General features: G+C 37.5%; 1 protein-coding gene across 1 annotated transcript in view; it reads right to left on the bottom strand.

Annotated features, from left to right (window-relative positions):
- Window positions 1–234: 234 nt before the first annotated feature.
- TTC29 (tetratricopeptide repeat domain 29) overlaps window positions 235–24,800 on the bottom strand; it is a 151,545-nt gene continuing 126,979 nt past the window's right edge. The window contains exons 11-12 of the mRNA XM_052815364.1: window positions 4,555–4,628; window positions 235–4,178 (exon numbers count right to left, since the gene is read on the bottom strand). Coding sequence (XP_052671324.1) covers window positions 4,591–4,628 — 38 coding nt within the window. The 3' untranslated portion in view covers window positions 235–4,178; window positions 4,555–4,590. The remainder of the gene's footprint in view (window positions 4,179–4,554; window positions 4,629–24,800) is intronic.

Raw genomic sequence — 24,800 nt, forward strand, 5'->3', positions numbered from 1 at the left:
TAAAAACTAAACCTTAAAAGTTTAGGAAGAGAAGTTTATCTCCTTCGGTTAAACTCCCGGCAATGTGCTTTACCATCATAGCTGCTGGGCTCCTTCATGCTCAGCATCACTCTTCAGTGATACGTCTGTGTTAAAAGAAGACTCACACGTGGAAATATTCATTAAGGTATTTATTTGTTTATCTTCAAAGACAGCACATACATTCTACCTACTTGTAAGCATAAGTGTGGCAAATATAGAGATACTATGAAGTTATGCTGTCAAACAAGACACAGTTTTTAAAAAAAAAAAAAAATCATCCTCATTCTTTTCTTTGTAGGAGCTGTCTTCAGAAATACCTGACTGAATCTCAGGACAAAGTCCTTGATGTACACCACTTCTGAAGGCTGATGAGTTCTCACCTCGTGTAGTAGCTGAATCTCACATAACTACTTAAGGCTTTAACCTTTTTCTTGCATTTTTACATGTGTATTATTGTTTCTTCCAGTTACACCCTACTTTTTCCTAGCAGGAAACTGAAGTGTGGCTTTAGTAATACCTATCATTGATCTTATTTATTCCATCTATTTCTAGGTAATTATATATAGTGTATTTCTTAGTCTATATTCGGATGGCCTATTACGAGATGAATGGATTCCTTCCAGAATGGCAATGACCTTTATGTGACTCAAACATTAATTTTCTAAATGGCTTCACAGGTGAAATACCTTATATATCATCATAATTAACAAGATATACCCTATTAATGGTCAGAAAACATGCTTTTCATAATTATAAACAGAATCCTTTCTGAGGTACAACCTTCCCCTGTGTTATGAATTGTTAGTCAATACCATCTGATACATCCACAGTGAAACCTGCTAAAACACTATTCAAAAAGCGGTCTTACTTGCCAGTCTCGCATACCTTAGGCACCCACAAGATGTAGATTTGAGAGACATCAATATTACACTTCAGAACTATTCAGAGATTCATCTGCTATAATATGTTTGACGAGTCTTTGTTTTGAAACAGACAACTGGCATTGTAGGCTAAAGTGATTTACCTGCTTTCCTAACTTCATTAAAGTCAACTATGCCTATAATTTCTCAGAGCACAGAAAAACTTGCAACTGCAATTCATACTCTCTCATGAGTCCTCCTTTCTGATTGCAAAGTCTTAAGGGTCAGGGGATTAGAGGCTTTCTGGAAAAAACTTGCAGGAAGGATTACAACGGTAATGAACCAGACAGAGGGGAGAATAATTCTGTTCCATATGAGGAGCTCCTTAAAGAAATTAGAGCACATCTCTCACATAAAGAGACAAAGTACAGAAGTTCCATTATACTAATTTGAGCTCTGATCTCAGGAGATCTGATGAGCAGGACCACGTCTGGCAAAAGATCACCAAAGAATAGTGATGTTGGAAGAAATGCTGGTAATTCAGTAAGTGGTGATTTTTCTTCTAAAAAATACGGAGTTGACACTGCAGCCAAGTACCAGTGAGCACTCTGCTTTCAGCTGGATCATGCGAGGCATTTCACCGAGGCCTGCCCGTGACCCATGGAACTCTGACTGCTTTTGACAGCTGAGAGGTTTATTCCAGGATCCTGTTCAAAGTATAATGTATGGAACAACCTTCTGCCCAACCTCCTTGCCCCATTAATTTGAAGGGGAAAGCAGAGCCTTCGTTTTCCTGCTGAAAAAGTCTGCAAGGAGCAGAACAACACCTGCATTCTGCCAGACAGATAGTTACTCGTCAGACCAATCATTACTGGGATGGGAAGCAGGTACATTTAGCTCAATAAACATAATTTTCTGCTGAAGCTTCCTGACCCTGAAGAACACAACTTGCATTTACATTATTATAGGATGACAAAAGTCCCCTTATTTTTATTAAAAGCTTTAGGACTAAAAAGTATTGTTGAAAGTATGGGAGAGTTAATGCTCTAGAGGATTAATTTGTGGCCATTTTTTCACAAGCATACAAAAGTTATCACTTAGTAATGAGTGCAGATTGGCAAAAAATAGTGATGATCACGAATGCTATTTAATGTAACTGCGTAATAACTTTTGGGACACATACACAGAATGTTCAGTTACTGCAGAAATGTACGTGAGGTTCAAAACCCTTAAGTATTTAGAAACTTGCCCTTGAAAAATTGATAATCGTCTTTTCTAGAATGTCTGCTTAGTTTATGTTATTTATATTTTTTTTTACTATGAAGGATAAATTAAAATATGCCATTTCTTTCAACAATATTCTGATAAAAGAAATTCCAAATATCTAAACCAGCGATCTCTTACAAGCAGTCCTGCTATACTTATCAAGATTAGGAGAGTTTGCAGATTACTGTGATCTTCAGATATTATTTGTGAAATTGTGCTGTTTTTATAATGTTTTTTGTATTTCATATCAATAGCATTAAAATACAAGGGTAAACTGGATACTGTTATTATTTATATTTAAATCATGGTCCTGTTTCTCTTCCTGGTTTTCATAAAATGTTTGCCTCTTTTTAACACTCAGTAAAGAGATTTGCATGCTTATGTGCATAATTGCATGTAGGAACATTCCTATACAACTTTTCAGCCTTGTAAAAACATTCTAAATGAACATTGCTGTAATAAGCTTGGTGTTCAGATGATACAGACCTCTAAGTAAAAGAAAATTATTGAGGTATTTGTATTTACATTGCATGTACACAGCATCTTGATCAAAAATGGTCTAATAAGAGCAAGTTAATGATAATAATGATACATTTTTACCATACCTTAACAGGGAGAAATCCTATTGTCACATGTCAACCAGTTACTTAAATTGCAATCCTGAAGAAAACCAGTGAATTGAGTTATTACTATGGCAAAAGTTATTGCTTTTGCAAAGACTGTCATAAAAACTGATTACAGGTCTAATGGACCTTGCTTCAAACTCCGAATCTGGAAACCTCCGTTTAAAGAAAGAAATGGTTGACTATTGGGATTCATAAAGCTTTGTTTGAAAAGCATAGTTTGAAAGAACAGGTTTTCTAATACATGAAATTAGGAAAGTTTGCATGAATTTTCCTAAATAAAATTCAAAGGTTCCAAACCCTGCTTTTACGTATATTTTGCAAAGTGATAACCACCATCTTCTGTCCTCTATCTCTTTGGGCCAACAGCGATGGTAGCTGGAAAATGCCCTCTGAGGACAGTGAAGACCACAGGAGTCAGACTTCTGTGGGTCGGTCATGTGAGGAAACCACTGTCAAGAATTTCATCAGCTCAAAATGGGAGACAATTCTCCACACACACTCCAAAATCAGTGCTTCAGATTATTTACCAAAAAGAATCTAGGCAGAATTTTAGTTTACCTGATTGTGTGAATGAACACAGGCTTTGCTAAAAGGGGAATTTTGGGTTCAATTTTGAAAATGTGACATACAGGTATTCTACAAGATGCACTTTCATTGTTAAATATAGTTGTTTCAGCTGTGCCTATAGACTGATGTTGCACTTGAGACTGTCAATGGCATTTCAAAAGCTTTGATTGTACAGGCTTTCAACAGCTTCATGAGTGTGCTCAACCAGATTTTAAACAAACTTAGTTGTGTTTTGGGTCCAACCTGTGTTATAGATTAGATCAAAATTGCACCATAGTGTGCCACCCAGGCTGGATCTATTTTATTCAAGTTACAGTTGAACCACAACTGTTAAGCACAGATGCTAAAATCACTGATAGCCCTATGAATAAGGCACCAAGCTTGTAGTTTATTTTTTCTGAAAGAGACAATAATCTGCGATTTAAAGAAAACTCTCCAGATGCATTTAGAACCTGATCTTACAAGGTATTGAGCATCTTGGATTCTCATTCAGTAGGTATAAAGGATGTTTAATATCTTAACAGGAAGATCTTGACACTTTGGAAGACAATAAGCATTAGGGGCACAAAGTGCAAACTTTCTATTCTATATTACGCTTTTTCTTTTGTATTTATTTCAATGACACCAGTTATTTTTGATAAAAGCATGTAATACATATTGAAGGCACACTTCAGTCCTAAAAGAACTTAGAGCTCTCAGATATTTGTACCGCAACATTGTGCTCCCATTTAAATGACAAAATTCCTACCAAAATTCCTACTTTGTTGCATGACTCTTCAATGATCTTCCTGTACTCATTATACATCTATCAGCTTCTCTGTAAGTAAGCAGGCATTCTCTATAATGAAAAACAGCAAATAAAAACCCAGTAAATGTTGTAAGTTTATATATACACTTTGATATCTACATGTTTTATATTTGGGTTTGGCATCTGGTTAATAAATTTGTTTCTATCTCAAAGGCTTATTTCTGTAAATTAAAAGCAATTACATGATCAAAGGCAATTAAATTCTGAAACTGGAAAACCAAGTAATAAATCTGAAGGAAGTGTGAATTTTTTCATTTATAAGCAGGAAAAGTATTGTTATTTGGACAAAGTAAAATAGAGGTGGTGCGATTGCCTGTCAAAATCAGGTTGAATTTTGATACCAACGACATTTTGCGAAAATCAGCATATTGGAATAAGGACTATGGACTAAGAGCAAATACTGTACCAGGAAGGATCTAGAACTGGTGTCTTTGGAAGAGGCTCACAGGGGCTTTGAAGCACTTGTTTCTTTATTAAGTTCTGTTGTTGAAAAAAAAACAACCAAAAAGTGCATTAGTGTTTTAGACTTACAACATTCTTAATAGTAAAAAAGCCTAGAAGGTTTATTTGAAAAACACATAATACAGTAAAAAGTTACAAGAGAAAGAAATCTAAGACAACACAGAGGTGAGCCACATAAGATATAATCCTAGAAATACAGAACTGACAGGGATTTCTGTTCTTATTTCTTGCACTCCTGTGCGGCAGTTCTCCAACAGGCCGGTTTTGCAGGGTAGGTCCAGGTGGGACCAGCTGGGGAGCCAACAAGAAAGATGCGTTTGGGAGAAGATGATGGCAGACAGTACCGAAAGATGGCAGGCAGCAAGAAGACTATCCGGGGGAAGAAGTGAGCAGTGCAGAAAGCAGGAGCAGGGTGAGGAGGTTGGATAAGTAAGGCTGCCACCTCTCCGCAGGGTCCTCCTAATGGGACGTGATCAAAAGAGCAGGTGGCTGGGAGGCAATGGCTTCACTCCGCAGCTTTTGGCAGCCCCACGCTTCCTTTGCTCCCACGATCTGTGATGCCTAGCCTTGTTCCTTCCTTGCTCCATTTCTGCACCAAACTCCCACCTCCCAGCTGCCCTTTCTGCTCGGTTCCCAGTGACTCTCCAGCAGCATACCTCCCTCTGCCTAGTTACAACCACACCAGCCCTGGGGGATTGTTTCCTATTTTGGGAACTACTGATCTGGTTCACCTCCTCAAATGAAGAAAGTGCACATATATCTAGTCCATCCTTGACATCTATTTGTCAAATCTATTCTCAAAGGCTTCTGATGAAGGCCGTTTCACAACATCCCTAATCTCTCTGTTCCAGTGCTTCACAATCTTATAGCTCTGTTTCTTCCCTAATACTTAAGATAAATATTTATTGCAAATTAAGCTGATTTTTTTCTTGTTCTACCTTTGGTAGACATGAAGAGCAAAGGAACACTGTCCTTTTTTATAATAACTCCTTATAGCTTGAGAGACTATTTTCCTTCCTCTAATCTTCTCTTTTTGAGGCTAAGCAAAAGCAGTCTTTTCAATATTTGAAAGGAGCTCATGTTTTCTGACCTCTGTATAATCCTTGCCTGGATCCTCCTCAATTTGTCACTATCTTTTTGCACTGTGATGCCTAAAACTGGACTCTCTCTTTCAGTCACAGCAATACCAATGGTGCTTATATGGCATCCTAATTTAATTCATGTCCAAAAGAATTACATTAATCCAGTTCTGGTAGAGGTGAAAAATAACGTTCAAAGCAGTGTCTCTGCTGGTGCAATGATTGGAACAGATGCAAACTACCGGACCACTCAAGACTCAATAAAATTTATGTTTCGTTCTATCATAGGCTTTTATTAAGTATAATTGCTAACTAGGACTTCATCCATAGTTGTATGCAAGTAAGAATAGGATAAGTAAATCTGTGAAGAATATCTGAGGATTAGCGTAAGTTATTATACCAAGACTCATTTTGTATGAGGGCAACATGTACGTTAGTGGCTTAGTCTGTGTTTAACAATGTAGTTATTCCAGGTAACATTTTCTGGAACCAGGCCTAAAGTACATCAATGGAAATTCCTTTACGAGCAGACCATGTCTAAAACAAAAAATCTAATAAAACCTAATTGAATACAAGGGGCTGTGCTCATGGCTGCAGAGTCTGTAACTTCTCAGTTTGCCTTAGAACTCAAACACCGTGAAGCAGCTGAGAGCCTCACGCAGTTCAGAAATGCTAACAAGGGCTCTGAACAACGTTGGCCCACCCCAGCTTTACATCAGTGCAGTGTTATTGCTCTTTCCAGTGGAAGCTCATTGTTGAAAAAGTGGTGCAAGATGGGTGGGTAACCTAAGCCCAAAATGTGACTAGGTATGTACAATAACATATGTATTTGCAAGTGAATAGACATAAAAGTGTGTCTCTGACAGCAATGTATCTTACATACACTGACACATGCAAAAAACGGTGGGGATGTGTACATGACAGATGGGGAATTATAGCATAAATTGCTTTTCTCGGGCACCTTTTGGCCTTTTGCCTTCACACTTGGACGACAAGCTATTATTGTCTGATTAACAGTTCTACCCTCCCAGCAAATATGAAGCATATCAAGGATAACTGATGGAATACTAAGCCATAAATGTTTTCTTGGCATTTGTTTGGCCTGTGCTATTTGGGAACAATAAAAGCATCTCATATTCATAATGATAATACATATGTACCACCACAGATCACACCATCAAGCATTCTCCTTCTATCTTATCGTGTTGTGCAAAATGCAGGGATAAACATTAATATGTATTAATAGTATGTAAATATAATTAATCATAATAGGGTGTTCCTGACATATTATCACTGCTGTTGATAAAATATAATTAAAACTGTCTGGTTGAATTTTCAGTGCAGCTAGAATTGGCATCTCTGTTCTTGCTGTTTACATGTGTTTATCTAAAGATTGTTACACTTCTAAAAATCTCATTATTTCATTATGTTCCTGGGAGAAACCTGAGCAGAGCTGCTAGTCCTTTACACAATACAATTAATGAAAAGTCATACAAAAGAATGAAAGCCACACCTACAAAGACTGAAGCTAAAATGATCACTAACTCCAGACAGGACAGGAATTTTAGGCCCCATTCTCTCAAAAGATTATAAAGAATATGAAACAGGCAACACCTGTGTTCCTGAACTTGCATGCCCATGTGATGGGAAAACATTCAAATCCAAGCTTTGCATTGTTCAGACTGGTGGACTTTATTAAACAAGAACTCCACTGAAAAGCTCCACGAACTGAAGAATCACAAGAGGACTATTGTGTTGGGGAGCTGAAACTGCTTTGAAAAAAAAGAAAGGCAATATTTTGAGGAGATGACAAAAGTAAGAATGAGAGTAGCATTCAGAAGGTGACTCAGAAACCATTTTTCACTGTCTCTTCCAATAAAAGAATGAGGTAGGATATACTGAAAGTAGCAGGTGGTGGGCTTGGAGACAAAAGAAGGGGTTCTTTGTGCATTGTTAGCTCATCCTTGGAACTCCCTGCTGCAGGATGCTGAGGATGCCCTAATTTTCTGCGGGCTCAAGAAGTGGCATGGCAAACAAAGAGGAGAAAAGTCCATACCCTCGCCTACTCTTCCACTATAGCTAACTTGCTTAAGTGGCATAAAATCCTGTAATACACCACCTCAAACAAAAGACAGCAACAGTGGGGGTGTATTTTTACACGTATTTAGGTACATGTACGCAAACAAGACCATATTTGCAACTGCTCTTAATGTGATTGAACTCTTACTACATTGTACATGCTAAAATAGTAACATAAGGCAATGCAGTGTTTTCCTTACATCTATTTTCCTTTAATACAATTAATTCCACGTATTCAGACTCGCCATTAGCCAATACTGCATTTTTGTCACAAAAGGGAGGGAGGGAAAGCAAGACTATCTCACCATATTCTTTATACCCTCCCCATGATCTGGCAGGGTATGCTAGATTATCACGTTGGCGTAATGCAGCTGATGAGATACAACCCATTATTGTAATTTAAAAATTACTTGCCTTTTTAAAGGTCATGCAGCTGTTTTCAGTTATATAATCTCTAGAATGATGTAATGGAGTAGGAATAAAGATACAGCAAAAAATATGACTGCCAACAACATGCATGTCCCACACTTGAAGATCTTCCTACTTTTCTTCCACCTTGATAAATGAAAATTGATGCAATGCTTTTTTAAAAGCAGATTGGGCCTACATGTTTAGCCATGTATCCTGACTAGGTTCACTTGGAACGGAGGCAGTTGTACTTGGAGATTTTATGAATATAAAGATTAATGAATTTGTACAATTTGGGCATGCAAAGCATTTTTATCAGGCATATTCCATTTAGAATAAGCAGTAAACCATATATAAGGGTTGTGTCAAAGTTTACTGAATAGGGCCCTTGGTAGCTAATGTAACATTTCTCCAACAAATCAAAGGTATTGTTCTATGCTCACATGAATATACAGTAGCCATTACCTTAAATTTAAAACTCACTGTGAGCAGCAAACACACTGTGGGGATATGAAGGCCATATTGTATCAGTGGAGTCTGCAGAGATTTTCTTCATATGGCTTTGCCTGGTTGAAATATATGTTGCAGTTGAAAGCTAAAGGGATTACTTTTGAATAGTCATCACAAAGGTTGATTATATTCGTATATCATTTAGCTGGACCCTGCAGGCTATTATTCCATTAGCTGTGCTGGCCCTGCACTGTCAAAAAGTTGATCATATAATGTAAAAAGGTTACATGCTCTGTTAAGGTATGTGAAGTAACTTGAAACAGTAATCTTTTAAGAGCACTACAGCTTTGTACTTGAAGGTAGATTGCATTTAAAATAAATACCCACGAAATGGAATAAATACAATAAACCTACCTCTGTTTCCTATTTTTCCTACTTTGAATAGGCCGTACATAATTTGAGTAAGTTAATTGTACCAGGTAAGATATTGGCTACAGAGTATTTTTTCAGCCTCAAGTCCAAAGAACTATACCTCAAAACAGCTGCATCTTTACGCGAAATGCTTACTGAAATTATGTTTCTGGTGAAAAAGATTTGCTGATTATGTTTCCCTTGCACATACAAATACACACACACATTTTCTTTCAGTGCTTAATAAAATGGATCTTCAGATGGTTCCATTATGTGGATGCCTTAATATTATTTTATGCTAAAACATGGACAGTGCATTAGATTGAAAGCATCTTACTGTTCCACAAGGCAGAGTAATCATGGACTATCCCTAGATAGCAAATGCTCCCATTGGGGAAACAATACCAACAACATGGGCTAATGAATCACAGTAGTTATTAATCACGGGCATTTGTAAGAGCCACATATAATAGAGATGAACTCTCAAGATTAGGAAGGTTAGAAGGTGGGACTGAGAAAAGGACAGGAGATCATCCCACTGCATTTTAGAATAAGTTTATGGACAAGTATTTGCTTCAATACAATTGTGCCCATGCTTGTTTCAGTCTTTCTAAGCAGGCAGAAAAAGAGAAACAATTTAGTCAGCTCGGTTCACTTAGCTTTCAGATCCTTGTAGGACAATTTGGCAAAAATAAATAAATAAACGCACACATACAAGACCCTTAGGGCTTATGGCCTAGTTAGAAATGAGACAGTGCTTCTTTTATTAGACAAAGTTGTTTAATTTAGATTGTAAAAGCGGGAGTTGGTTCTCTTTCAGTATACCGTATATATTATTCAGGGCAATGAATGAGTCTTTATGAGTACAAATGGGAGCCTTTAATGAACTACAGCAAGCATTTGAGCAGGTAGGTTTCTCTGAATAAAGGCTTCACAGATGGGTAAGTTTATGAATGAGAAGCAGAATTTATTTTATATGCTTTTAAAGAGCCTACTCAGACTAAGGCACTGTAAGGGAAGGTGCAAGGTTTTTCTGGTTTAGATGAGAAAACCTAACGGGAATATGAATTTTCCCCTGCCTAATAACTTCCATTGTTTACTTATATTCAACAGTCCCCAGACAAGTTAATCTTCCTCTCTCACATAGTTTGGGCATGTGCCAGACATTTGTACAACAATGGAAATCTCTCTTGATCTTACATTTTTCAGTTCTGTTCATTGTGAAAATTATACACTAGTCTGTGAAAATATAGTATAGCAGCATCTTTTGCGCAAACCATTTGTTGAATATCAACTTTAAATAACAGCTCTGTCAGGTCAGACTGTTGACTGTAGGTAGAAAAAAGGGATTTTCTCAAGCCCAAAATATGACACTGTGTCTTTTGTGTATCTGGAAGTTAGAGATCACAAAAATTCTACACACATTTTGGTGACACAGAAAAATCAGCTTTGAAAAACAGTCATCAAGAAGACCACTTAAAACATGAAGAAATCCAAACAAAATAGCAGCCAGCTTTTAGTTTATAGTTTTACCTTTATTGTCAACAAATTTTACATGAAATCCAAACTATTAGTTTAAAGTTTCAATACAGCATCTCATCTCTGGCTCTACTCCAACCCAAGGTAGGGAGAAATTAAAGAAACAATATTTCCCATTCAGTATTTCAAAACTTTCTCAGTGGAAGACAACGTTTTCCAGCAACACAAAGCAGGCTGAGCGCCTGCCCAGCTGGTTCATCAGGGTTTCCACAGGGCAAAGGAGAATTCCCAGAAGGCCCGGAGAAGGGTTTCTTTTCCTTCACACCCCCATCACCCCGTTCCCCCCCCCCCCCCCCCCCCCCCCCGATGCAGAATAAAGATCACAACTGGAACCTACTTGCTCTTTCCTAAAGACAGGACAAGCGTCGGGGGAACTTGCCAAGAAAGCAAAGTTCTGAGCAAAGTGGGGGCTGCTCGCTCTTGTGGTAGAAGCCAAACTCACCCTTGGCTACCCTGAGGAGCTGGTGAGGAGAGAACATACAGGCACTATAAAACCACTTCCACTAGCTCTACCTCTGCTGACAACGATGAGCCACCACTAAAGACTGAGCCCCAAAGCTACTTAGAAATCCTTATGAATGGAAATCCTTATCTTGCACACAGAACTGGTATTTTATAGTCCTGGAGAACTTTTGCCAGCATTTTTAAAGATATTCCTATAGCCTTTTACAAAAAGGTGTATAACTTAATGATATATGCACAGAAGTTTTTAACACACCTCTTTAGAGTTATGAATGAAATCTAATCTCATTGCAAAGGGTAATGAAGCAGTAGCGGACTGATGTTTCAGACAACATAACGATCATAACAGAAGCAGCACATTTGTTCCCAATTTGTGTGCAGAATTATCATTGTTACATTCATTTTAAAGCAAAGAAAGGTATATCAGGTGCTGACTAAATAATTACAATACAGTTGATGTGAAAACACAGATTTCAGGCATAGCGATGATTCTAAGCCCAATTCATGCCCAAATCAGCACACTGAAAAATTCTTGCTGTCTTCCCCCAAATCACTACAGTCCTTGTCCTGTAGAACTTTTAAATACTCTGCCTGAGAGCCTACTTTATGCACTTACTATGCAACTTTCTTGCATGGCTACACATAAATACCTTACCCTTTACTCATACAGACATACTGGATTAAACTGTTAAGTACTTGTTATAAAGGTCCCACTAAAAACTGCAAGACAGCATAGCAGGACAGTTCATAACCGCATTTTGTAAACACCATCTTCTACCCATTGAGCAAAATATGTCACTGAACAGAGGAGCTCAGTATTTAAATCACTGGTAGGGTACGGTATGCATTTCTGACTATGTAGCTTGATGTGTCTTCAAAGGATCTGGCTGTCAGAGAGTGCTTAGCACCCCTTCGTCTGAAATTCAGATCTCTCAAAGGTGTCCTAAAGAGAAGGAAAGCTGGAAAGCTCAGATTACTTAAACACTTCCTCTTGCTTAATTATATGCCATTAGCATACCGAGGTTCAAATACAGTATCACACTGCTCTGATTAGAGGTATCTCTGATTTTAGTTCTTTTTGCTTTTCTCTCTGTGTTTTGACATGAGTGGTCTATGTAATTTTGTTGAGAGTTTCTCATTCTGCAGATCTCATTCTTTACGTTCTGGTTTGGCTCTGCTGTTTTCTGGCCTCTAAAGGCTTACCTACTCTTCTATAATTATATGTAAGAGTACTTCTTCATGGTTGACACCTCCTTATTTCACCATCTCCAGTGACTGCTCTGCCTGGTGGCTCACAAACTGTTTATCGTCTGAGGCCACTATAAAGCAGGGGTTTTTTTGCCTGGGAAACTGTCTTCCAAGAGCTTAGCCAAAGGTATCTTCTGGGTACAGAAACTGAAGCCAGTGAAGCAGAGAAAATCCAGCAATGCATCTGCCACAAAAAAAAGGATGCCAGGGAGATTTTTTCTCTCCTTATCTGACTTCAGTTTTACTTCTTCTAATGCATCTTAGGCATGAGTGCACCCTCTCTTGCTAAGGAGATGTAGGAGAAGCATCTGGAAGATTATGTTCTCTAAAAAGAAGTTATAGAATCCCTTGTGGAACTATCAGTTTTCTTGTGACTGAGGTTTTCTGGGGAGAATATCATTCTCTGTAGCAGCTAAAGTCCTCCTCTAAGATTGATGCAAAGTGCTCCTACTTCTCTCTTAAAAAAACCCAACCAACCAAACAACAAAAAACCAGCTGCTGAAATTAAGCATCCTTGCATTCACATGTGGTGACACGCTTTTAATGCTACGTGAGACACCTCTCCCACAGACACTTTGGAGAAGCTTCTTTGTCTTAGTTTTCCTTGCTGATTTTACCAACAGAGTGAGATCAGACCTACTTCTCTTCACCAGGCACTGGGAACAATACTGTTCTTGGTCAAAGCAACACTGAGTGTTGGGTTTCTCCCTCGTAGTTTTTGGATTTATGGCCATGTTCTTTCAGACAACATGGGATAACTTGAAAGGCCACTACTTCTTCTGTCTTTAGAGATAAGTAGAGAACTCCAGCTTTCAGGCCAGTCATCTGCTGCTTTTGATGAGAAATAGATTCACATGAAAAAAAGATTACACTGAAAAGTGGAAATGGATTTTCTGTTTTATTAGCAGTCAGCATAAGACTTGTGAGCTATTTAGAAAGTTACAGAACTATAGAGATCTTTAAGAACATGCCAGTAGAAGCTAGAATTTAAAAATAAATGCTCTGGCTAGTCTGGGCCCAATCCTCAAGTGATAGAACCAATGCACCTTCACTGAAGTCAGCATGGTTATGTCAGCTTTGCCAAACTGCTTCAAAACAGGTCTTTTTAGAAAACATTTGACTTCAGTAATTTTAAATTCACCCTGAATTATGCCATACCAATCACATTGTTTTGCTCTAGGAACAGCAGAGCTTAGAAACATCCACCAGGCAAACAAATGCCTTCATAAAGTAAAAGACGTCACCCTACCACTCCAATCCTCGACTACAGTGACAAGGCTGAGATGGGAACCACCACCGGACACTCTCAGTGTGGCAGAGACTTACTGAGGCTGAAGGGAGGCATGGACTTCTAGGCCTGAGGGAAGGAGAGCAGCGATGGGTGATCTGGTTTCTTTTCGACCTTTCCCCAAACCACGATGCAAGGGGAGAAAGGGGACCAGCGCTATTTCTGTGTTGCTGCCATAGGTTAGACTGTTAAGGGAAGGTTTCACTCTCAGTCCTGAACCTCACAAAGGCATCAGTGGAAGTGGGGGCAGGCATGGTTTCAGTTACAGCTGCTGCCCGTTTGAAATGCCTTCCTAAGATGTGGTAAATCATGCAAAGTCACCAGCTGAGAAATAGGAAAGAATTTTTCCCCAGGGCATAAGTCTGAGGGGGATTCTGGCAGACTTTTTTTTTTTTAAACTGTTCTCACAATCCAGGAAACCTGTTTTGAAACTAACATAGGTTTGAAAATATCACAATTTCCCCAAATTCACAAAGTGAATGTGGAACTTAGGATGATTTCAGCTATCTGAATCTGCTACAGACCTGGGGACCCCTTGACTGTGCCATCACCCCTTCATGGGAGGAACTGAGAGTATCTTTGGAAGCTGGATAAATTCCAAGCATTAGGGAGAAGACTCCGGCTAACGGTAATTTGATAATTTAACACCACACTGTACTCAGATGAACATTTGGTGCTTTGACAGGAAAGCAAGCCTTCCCAATAGAAACAATAGATGTGCAGCTTTACCCTTAAAATCTGTGCTGGAATCTGTACGTTCTGATCAAATCATGTTTGAACCTCATCACAAAGCTCACAAGGTATAATAGACAAAATTTCTTGCTATAAATTGTAATACAACACCCCTGCTTGGAGGTTTAAGAGTCTTCAGGCAAAGCCTTGTTCCATCAGAAGGGATATTTCACAGGCACAAATCTTGAAGACTGCCCTTCTTCCCATAGCAGAGCCTTAGTTTGATCCTGGTGTGCAAATTCATTTATTAGGCATAAAACTAGAAACTGTACTTTGGCTTCTTCTGGGTTCTGTTTAGATTGTACCTATTCTATTATGAACCAGCTCAGAAGAATATTTGTAATATGAAAGAATAAAAATGCCAACCTTTTGCAGAGGCTTTATTTGAGCTGAGCGTTGGCTTGTGGTGAGCAACCGTATCCTTCGCACGCATCTTCTGCAATCACATAAACTCGGCGTTCACAAAGAGAGCACGGTGGGTCACGGGCAAGCCTCTCAGGCAGATGGCAGCGGGCTAACAGTCTTGGAAAGGTTCACTTGCCTGACTGCAAATCTCTCTGGTGAAACGCTTGCTGTGGCTCTATTTAATTCTTAATCTTTGCTTCTCTGTTTAATTCCTAGCTGCTTTAGAGACCTGTTGTAACACAGCAGTTAAAAAAATATTCACATGTACTTTCGGGCCTCCCCAAAGAGCACTAACTTGACACGTAGGCCATGACAGCTGAGCTTGGACTACTAAGAAATCTAATCCAGGGTTTCCATCATCTCAGTTGTTGCCTTTCTTTCATTACAGTTTGACTCAGCCCTTAATGGATTCAGCTTTATAAAATCAGAAAAAGAGGAAAAGCAAGCAATTTATTAATGTTTCACTAGAGCTCACAGAAGACATGAAATTTCTCTAAAAATGCAAATTATTTTGTGCCACACAAGTGAAACTGGGCAGCTAAAGCTCTTAGAGGAAGGCTCTTTCCCAGGGCTAATGTTTTTATACCCAGTGATTGAATAAATCGATCCCTTTATTATCACATCTCTTTTACTCTCCTTTTTCTTCAGAAGAATGTAACCAAAGGTACCAAAGCGCCCTTTTTAATTCTAAGAAAATTGATTATGCGTGTTAATTTTGTTTTTAATCCCAGACATATCAAAATAAACACCATAGACGTGTGTAGCAGAAATCAATATCTCTTAAGCATCAGGTTGGTAAAAACAAGGATTTAGTAAGAATCCAAGATGTAGAAGACTAATGTACAAACTAAGCCCTTATTTATGTAATGTGCCTTTATACAAGCTCAATATAAACCTGAAAGAAACTATTTCAGAAGAGCAGAAATGGTTTACTTGCACTGCATCAAAAATGACCCCATAAGACCTCCTTTACTGAGATAGCCCAGATATTTAATGTGAACATATGTTTTTAAAGGATTTCTTGTCTTATGTCCAGTCATTCTTGTTAATTCATGGGACAGCATACTGCAGATGTGCTCTTTTTTATGTTACATAAAGCAAAAATTACATTTAACAAGTGTAAGGTTGGTCATAAAAAATAAATAAAAATAGACTCTTAAAAGCTGGGAAATCACAAAGTGAAGCTATCAGTCATTCTTATTGAGAAGGGTGAGGACAATGTGAAATAAAACTTGCACATCTATGAACAGACATTCCTAAAATGCCAGCACTTGGCTGTTATTTCACATTCTCTATAGGTTGCTTTCATTGGCCCAATATTTCTTCCTTTAGGGTAAGCTGCAATGCACATTTTCACTAGATGCCCTTTCTAGTCACTGACTTCAATTTTAATAATAATTAAGTTAAATATTTTGAACTGATCTGCAAGTTTGTGTAGTTGAAAGAATAGAAAACAAAGTCAGTGTTACTTTTTGTGTGTTCTACTTCTGGGTAAGAACTTTAACTACACATTTGTTTTAACAGTAGTATTCTTCATTAATATAATTAATATGCAAATAAAATAACTTTCACAATGATTAGTTTTCTAATACTAATCCAAATCTAAGTACCAATTTGTGCACCTTATTGATATGTACACTAATCATACCATTATTATTGGTACTTAATTCTGTATGGTTTTACTCGTTCCTGAGTGCAGATGAGCTAAGCAATACCTCTTCAAAAAAGGAATATTCTCTTCTATTCTTTACTGACACTGAGATCTTCATCCTGCATACATCAGTTGTAGCCAAGTACTATTCTCCCCCAAACCTCTTCTTAAATTGGCATAAGATGGCACATTCAAAGACTTACTACAAGGAATTCCTAATTAGAAGCTACTCTTAGAGAATTGGTACAGTATAACTTCAAGCCAAGACATGGAACCAAAATGGCTTGTGAGGCAGTGAGGTCAGATTTCCTTGTAACAACACAGAGAGGACAGACAGGAAAGTTGTTCCTTTAGACCACTCACCACCATTTGGCACTACCAAAAATTGCTGTCTCACCTCAACAAGATGGATGGAGCCCACAATAAGTCAACAGTGAGACTTTAACACGGTTTGAATCTTCCTCAAAAGTGGGCACTTCTGGAGTAACACAATCCCAGCACCAGCCCTCTTACTTGGAAAGTGCCACAAGGATTAAGTCTAAATTGAGTTCTTTGTAACACCTTGGTACAGCTGTGAAGGGGAAAGATCAGATCAGACAGTACCAAATGCCAGCAACATGCAAGTGGCTTGCACGGACCAAGAGAATTTGATTTGAAGCACAACTGAATGTTCCATTTTGATATGTTCTTTATGTTATTGATAATGTTACCTGATTCAGACCAGAATGACTACATCCATGGAGGCACATTTGCACATTAGCTAAATCACTTCTGAATTTTGATCAGTCTTTCTTACTATTCATTATTCTAGATGTCTAAGTGAAATTCAGAAAGAGGAATCATTCTGTGGTCTTCTATGACATTGTTAGTTTAGAAATTGCTAAGTAAATTCACCTATATTGAAAGTATAGACTTCTCAAATACACATCTTTTTGATATATTTACGTTCACATTATAGATTGTAATGGCAAAAAAGCTTCACGATTAATAATTGTATGAAAAGGCAAGTTTAGTATGAAATTGGTTTTCCTATTTTATAGGAAAAACATGTCACAGAAAGCAATATTTACAACTCAGTTCCCTGGGACCTTCTAAGTAATGCTGTAACAAAACAGAGTATTTTATTATAACTTATTCTGAAGTTTAATTACACAGCCACACACACACAAAGGATTTACAAATAAATAAAGACTACACCTACTAGCATTTTAAAAGTAGTTTTAGTAGAGAAGCTCAAATTATAGAATGTGAGAGAATTATTCTGAAGAGTTCTGAACCTGTTTATGGACAACTAAATTTATTAAGACAATGCTAATTATTTTGTATGTAATACATTTGCTAAGGAAATATCTATTCACTGAAAGTCAGGGTGAACAAACAACTGAACGTGAGCTGCATCACTGCCAAATTAGTGGTTCAGGTCTGGACTGAATCCTGACTTTGTAAAACTTCACAAGTCTCTTCATTAACCACTGTGGGGATTGGTACTAAATGGTTGTAATTTTAATAATCTGAATGGCATTCTTCCATTAATGGCAACTGAAACCTGGTGATTCTAATGAAATATTTTTTTGTACAGCTAGATATTTTCTGTAAAATGTTAGGTCAAGGTTTTTACCTCGCACTCAAGTCACCAAGGGAATTCAAAATCTTATAACTATATTTGTATTCCATTTGTATTCTCCCCAACTATACTAAGATTATGGTTGAACCTCACTTCTAAAGATGTTATATAAAAAAAAAAAAGAAAGAGAGAAGGGGAGAGAAATGAAAAGCACACTAACTAGATCATCAATATTCTTAAAACAGACTATAAAGAACTATCTTGAATATAAGGGAGCTATGAAGGGAATCATAAGCTTCTCTCCCCAAACTGAAACACTGAATCAGGCATCAAGGAGTACCTGAGAATCTCAATTTTTCAGTTTTTCAGTTTACAAGCTTGAATCAATACCCTCTGAATTTTTATTCCAATTGCAGCATTCACATAATATAATCTTGTTCATTGAAGTATTAAGTCCTACCTTAACAGAAGTGCCTAATGCTTTATCTTTAGGGTTTCTTCAAAACTTCACTACTTTTAGTTCCTGAGCTAAACCTACCAATGAGCCAGTTCATAAAAAAAAAGTCTGTTCTTGTGTCAACATTATCCTTTAAAAGGTCTTCTAACTTGGTGTTTATTCATCTGTGTATGTGTATGCACTCTGCTATCTATGGTGGGATTTGGAATATGCACTAAGTATTTCATTGTATGCAGAGCTTACACCAGCAAGCTTAAAAGGATATCTGTCTGGATTTTTCTTCTTTTTTTTTTTTAATATTGCATTATGATGCTACTTAGCTAACTTGAAAGCAAAGAGGCCTTACATCTGCAGACAAGACCTTAATACAAAAAGGTTATATAATATCAATCTAAGATGACATTTTTACCTAAATACATTTATGCATTTTTCTTTTAAATGTAGGTCTTGACTATGTAAAGAAAGTAAATAGAAAAACCAGCAAGCTTAGGACACTGTAAAGTAAAAGATTAAAAGTTAAGCTGTCGAAAAAAAGGACATGAATTTTTCGTCATTTTTTGTTCTTTAAATTTTTTCAAACACTTAAATGATGACATCTTAATTCAAGCATACATCATACACTTGTGAGAAAATGTCATTTGGCAAAAATGTAATATGCCAGTTTTAAAGATAACTTTGTAAAGCCCACACAACATACCACAGAGCACACACCACGTCTTCTAAAACTTACAAAACAAGTTAGCAAGCCTAGAACCTTGCAGGACTCTTTTACAAACAGAAGATCAGCCAAAAAAAGAGCCACACAGGATCACAAATCAAATTTTTAATTTCATTTGAATCCCTGCCCCCCTGTCTTGGGAGACCAGGCAAAACTCTTAGAAGATAGAAACCTTTCCTTTAAGTGTTGATGCTTTCTATTGTTTCACTACATTTATGCATTTCAAATTCTTTCTGTCTCCCCCTTTCTCTCAAGTACCCAGAGACTTCTAGGATAGCTTCACTGAACTATTCCCTCCATTTGTTTCCCCAAAGAGGTTCAAATTTTTCCTCCATTGACTAATCAATATCTAATGCAGTGGTATTCACCCAAGTCAGCAGACAACTTAAAGCAATGTCCTTTGAGGAGTCAGCTGCTGCTTCCACTCCCAATTTGGTTAGGATGTTATCTCTAAATTCAAATAATGATGCTTTGCTATCAAGCCAGACTTCATCTCTGATTATTTAACCAGTGCTGTAAGAAAAGAACTAGGAGTGAAGTCCCTGTGAGGAAAGAAATGCAGGGAAAAGATGGAAGAAAATCCTGAAGACAGCAAAAATGTGAAAAGAAGGATGAAGGAAGAAAGAGTGGAAATGGTTATGAACAGTACAGCAATTTTTTTCAAATGACTAATGAATAAGACAATACAGTGAAGAAACAGTAAGTCACTAAAAGTTTAGGTACCACATAAGGTTGTATTCTGACACTGATTACTGTGGAATCTTCCCCTGGACTTTTCAACATGCAAGAAGGAAGGTACGGACGTCTCTAACATATAGCTCTTAATTAAAAGCAGAATCAGGGCCTCTGTAGTTTGACATGCCTGTTGGAAATTCCCTTGGATGGCACAGGAGAACGTGGCTGTTTTGCAATCACTCTGTACCCTGCTCATTTGCCACTGACACAGAAACCTGCTCACTGCTACAACCCAAGAACATCGCCTCCCTCACTGCACCTACAAATAGCTGATGACTACCCATTTTCAAACTGAACTCCAATGTTAATTTTCATGATGCCAAGATACTGGAGACAATTTTCTAAAATAGAAAAGCTGAAAGATTTCAGGGTATAGGCATAAAAATACAACTTAACCCATTGCTTTATTTTATGAGGACCGCACAAAAATAACAGAGCACAAATATCAGGCACCACATCTCCACAGATTGCATTGTCTTCCTATTTCTACTTGTGTCCTTACAATAAAATAGTAGGAAAAAGCATAACTGCATGCTTCTTTTTAATTTTTTTCTAGAAAAATACACACACGCACACAAAAGAGTTAAAAGAGATCTCAAGGAATAAAAGTTAACAGCAGAAAGGCAAAATGTATTTTTGGGATGGTGGTCACTAAGGAAGACCTCCAGCAGAGATCTACATCAGCATCTTTATTTTCTAGGTGAAAGTGAAAGGAAGAGTCCCAAATTGAAACACCATTGGAGAAGGATTAGAACAAACTGAGAAATGAACAGTGCAAGAAAGTGGTATTTGCTCAAGAGGTTTAAAGGACACGTACATAGGTATTACTTAAATCAGCCTCAATATCAGACTAATATGAAGTGCTAAACAAGACATTAATTAAAAATAAGAATGTTCCATGGGATGAGGGACCAGTAAAAATCTGACTTTCATACTAGGAAAATTAGCTACAACTCTAATAAAGTATATAATGATAGATAAGTGAAATAAAATCTTATAATGAGGAAAAGAAATCAAGATAGCTTTTGTAGAGGTCTCATGAGATTATTGTTCTTTTGAGGAATGCATGAGGATCTGGATGAATATTACCTGGTTGATTAGATTCCCAGAATGCTTCAGAGATCTTCTTCGGATTAATAACTAGTTAAAGGTAGGAAATAAAGGTACGAATAGACAGATTGATTTTCAGTATGAAGACAGATCAGTAGTGAATTCAACAGGGATCTAAGGCAGAATTTGTACAGTTAAACATTAAAAAAAAAAGAACACAAAATGTTAGTGAACAGCAAAGTGACAGAACCTACTGCTGATACAAAAGTACACAGGGTAATCAAAATCAAAACTTTAAAGAACTTCAAAAAGATTTTGTGACTGGGCAATAAAGCATCAGATAAAATTCAGTGTTAATAAATGCAAATTAATGCACATGTGAAGAACAGTCTTTTATGCACGGGGAGATTGCAAGCTTCAGCTTGATAGAAAGATGACTGACAGTGGGATATAGAGAGATGTATGCATTTTCATGAGCGCCATGAAGAAAAGGAGTAAGAAATGCTAACTCACTATTTCTCATGGAGCAAAAGTTGAGGGGCAACAACTGAAACTGGAAAACAACAGGCTAAGGACGGATTCAGGGAAGCTGTATTTTCGCTGTGAAATTCAATGAGGTGTCTTGGCTGCCAAAGTTATGCAACAGTTAGAAATACACTGGACAAATTCACGGACAAGTACAGGAAAGCCTATTAAATATAGTGGGATCTACATTCAACTTCTTCAAAAAGTCCCTAACTTGCAGGCTGCTGAAGATGTGGAGAGAACACCAGACAAAAGTATTGCTTCCAAATTTCCTGCTCTTGTATTTTTTCCTATCTATTAGGCACTGCTAGACAGATACCAGACTAGATAGGTCTTTGATCTGGCTCACTACAGTCATTTTTTCAGTATATCATGTTACTATTAGAAAAGCATGATCTCTAATCGTAGAGATTAGAGAAGGGTTAACATAAAAAACCTACACAGGAACTCTTCCAATTGTTCCCTGTATGAAATCAGACTAACTTACCTCTGCTAAACTCTACCCCAAGGTTTTCATCACTCTCTAAATTTTGTATTTTTGGCCACTAAAACTCATTCTACTAAACTTGACATTTTCGGAGCATTAACGCCTATTTGGCTTCCATTCAAACGCTACTAACAAATGATGGTTTGTGAGCGCTGATCTTTCCAAGATATTGAATTACTATTTTTACTTGCAAAAACCCCACTAATTCTACCTGTTGTGCTAACGTAAAGGCGTTCAGACTGTTTTTCTACAGTTTTTATTAACAATAGAGCATAACAGCATTGTCATAGAAAGACTGGACATTAAACTTATCTCAACACTTCACCCAAAAGCTAGATCCCTTGCTCTATATACTGAAATTGGGAGCATGCTACTAGTTACTAAAAATCTCAACCCAAGCACTGATATTTAAAAACAGAAGCATCATTTCCTAGAGCGAGTGGAGTTTACAGGCTAGTCTTCAGCTTGCAGATCATCTGCAGCAGCCCTGTGGGAGGACAGTTTTTTATAAATAAAATATTTGTGAACAGCAGTAGTCACAGCATTATTACAAAGTCCAAAAAAAGATATCAAAGGGGACTGTTGCATGTGTTGAGCAACAAGTCTGCATTTTTTTTTTCCCTGAACAGTTGTATGCTTCTATACTGTGCCCAGAAAAAAGAATTTTTAAGGTAGTTTAAAATACAAGGCAGGACACATTTTTTAAAAACTAGTGATATTACTTTTGTGTATACATGGAATTAATTTTACCTACTGAATGAGTTATGGTTGTTACCATTTTTATGTATTTTGCATTTGACTGAGGATACATGCTGAAATCATTGCTTATGCCCTAACTCTCTTTTTCAGTGGAAGAGTGAAAGGCTAGGGCAAAGGCTGAGAAAACCTTTTAAAAACGAGGCAAAATGACCCTCAAACTTGGAAAACTCCTGTGCTGTCCAGGCCTTCACGCACACACACTGGCTCTTGCTCAGGCTCCCTCATTTCTGGCCAAGTGACCTAAAGTAATTGTGGCAGGACCATGGAGACTGGTGCTGGGTAAAGAAGTCCGCAGGAAAATGAATAAAGCTCTAGTCTGTATCACCTTTTAACTGAGTCTCTGTCAACAGCTGGAAAATTGACATTGTGCACCCTATCTTCATGCTTTCAATCATTATATATCATTGTCCTCTTCTGTGCGTGACTTTAATCCACTAAGGAAGTGGTCTATGAGGCCACGGGAAATAGTCCACCGAACAGTGTTTTTAACTGAAATGTTGTTGTGAAGACTGCACAGTAGTTTGCAACACATCTTGTGGCTTGTTCAAATAACTTGGGAACCGCCTTGACGCCGCATTTATGTGGGATAAGCCCAATTCCAAATGAGTGTTTATTGCAGAAGAGGGGAGGACTTAGGTAGGTACAGGCTTCATATTTTCTCTGTTAAGCAAAACGATAAGGACTTCATGATTTGGGTTATAATATGGCAATGAAAACACCCTCTTGCTACACTATTCTTTCTAGTACTGAACAGACTCAATTTATAGAAACTTGTGTTTGAATGGAAATGCTAAATAATTCCTGGATAACATGTTTTTAACGCATTTATCATTTACATTGAAAAAAAGTGATAGACTAGAAACCTACATAAACGTATGAAAACAAGTTCATCAAAATACATCACCCAGCACAAAGTATATGCCAGCAATGAGTCTGCCAGATGCAGAGACAGTAATACAATGCAATATGCAATCTTAGTTCTTTGTAAACAGAGAATTACACTGAGCTGATTAATGTGAAGATCATGGATGATCCAAGAGCACACACTGGGATTAAATATTACTACCAGACCCGCGCATCATTCAGTAAAATCTGGCAGGATTTTTAATCCTTTAAAGTACTGTTATTGCATCACAGTCCAGACCTTCAGAGATGCTATCACTGGGACAAATACAAATATCTGTATTGATCTTGCTGTTTCCTCCCACACAACATCATTAGCTTCAATCAAAGACTGTAAAAAATAGTTGAGCCTCGATTTTGCATGACCACCAAGCATAAGTTTTAAGGGTGGCAGTAATTTATGACAAAATTTTATGGCAATCTCTGGGATTTTTAGGGTAACACACCATGCAGATAGAAATTATTGCAAGCCAATAGATTTGCATGCAGATTTGGGTCAGATCTTTCAAAGAATCTCTGGATCTCATGGAGTTACCGGCACCAGTATTTAAAAAAATTGTAATTTTCTTCTGCTGTACTACTGTAAAAGTGTCCAGTTTGGTTCCCAACAGCTATTGTCCACAACTGAGCATGACAGCATTGGTCACAGAAGATTGGACATTAATCTCTTAAAATGATGTAATTTGTATTTTATTTACTTATAGGAAGTGCCTAACACAAGCTCACAAAAAAGAATGGCCCCCTGTTTTTGTGATTAATGTGTATGCTGACAAGGCTATCCTTGTGGCTACAATGATGTATTTTTATAAAACATAGTCACTGCTATGTCCATCCTCTAGTAATTACAATATCTTCAGAACAAACCTATTCAAGCAAGCTTCCAATGCAGATTTTGTTTCCTGCATATATTTCAGTGTTGAAATAGGAACTACACAGAACATTCCTGGATTATATTATCTGAGCTGAGGGTCAAAGCTGCCTTGTATTCCTTTGGGTAGGGTGTGGGAGTTGGAGAAGACTTTAGCTGAGCATCATCCCTAAACAGTTTTGGTGGTGTTTTTTTTTTTTTTTTTTTTTTTTTTTTTTTTTTTTTAACAGACTTGTGCCTGTGGTTCCCCTTTCACTTACTCTATCTTTGGTGTAGTATAGTATACATAATTTAAATAACCAGGGAATCTCTCTGGGCTCAAAACCACCTGCTGGCTTATATTAGCTAATTAATGGTGATTTATCCAAGTTA

Source organism: Harpia harpyja, chromosome 2 (genome assembly GCF_026419915.1).
Source record: "Harpia harpyja isolate bHarHar1 chromosome 2, bHarHar1 primary haplotype, whole genome shotgun sequence".
In the NCBI taxonomy this organism is placed as follows: Eukaryota; Metazoa; Chordata; class Aves; order Accipitriformes; family Accipitridae; genus Harpia; species Harpia harpyja.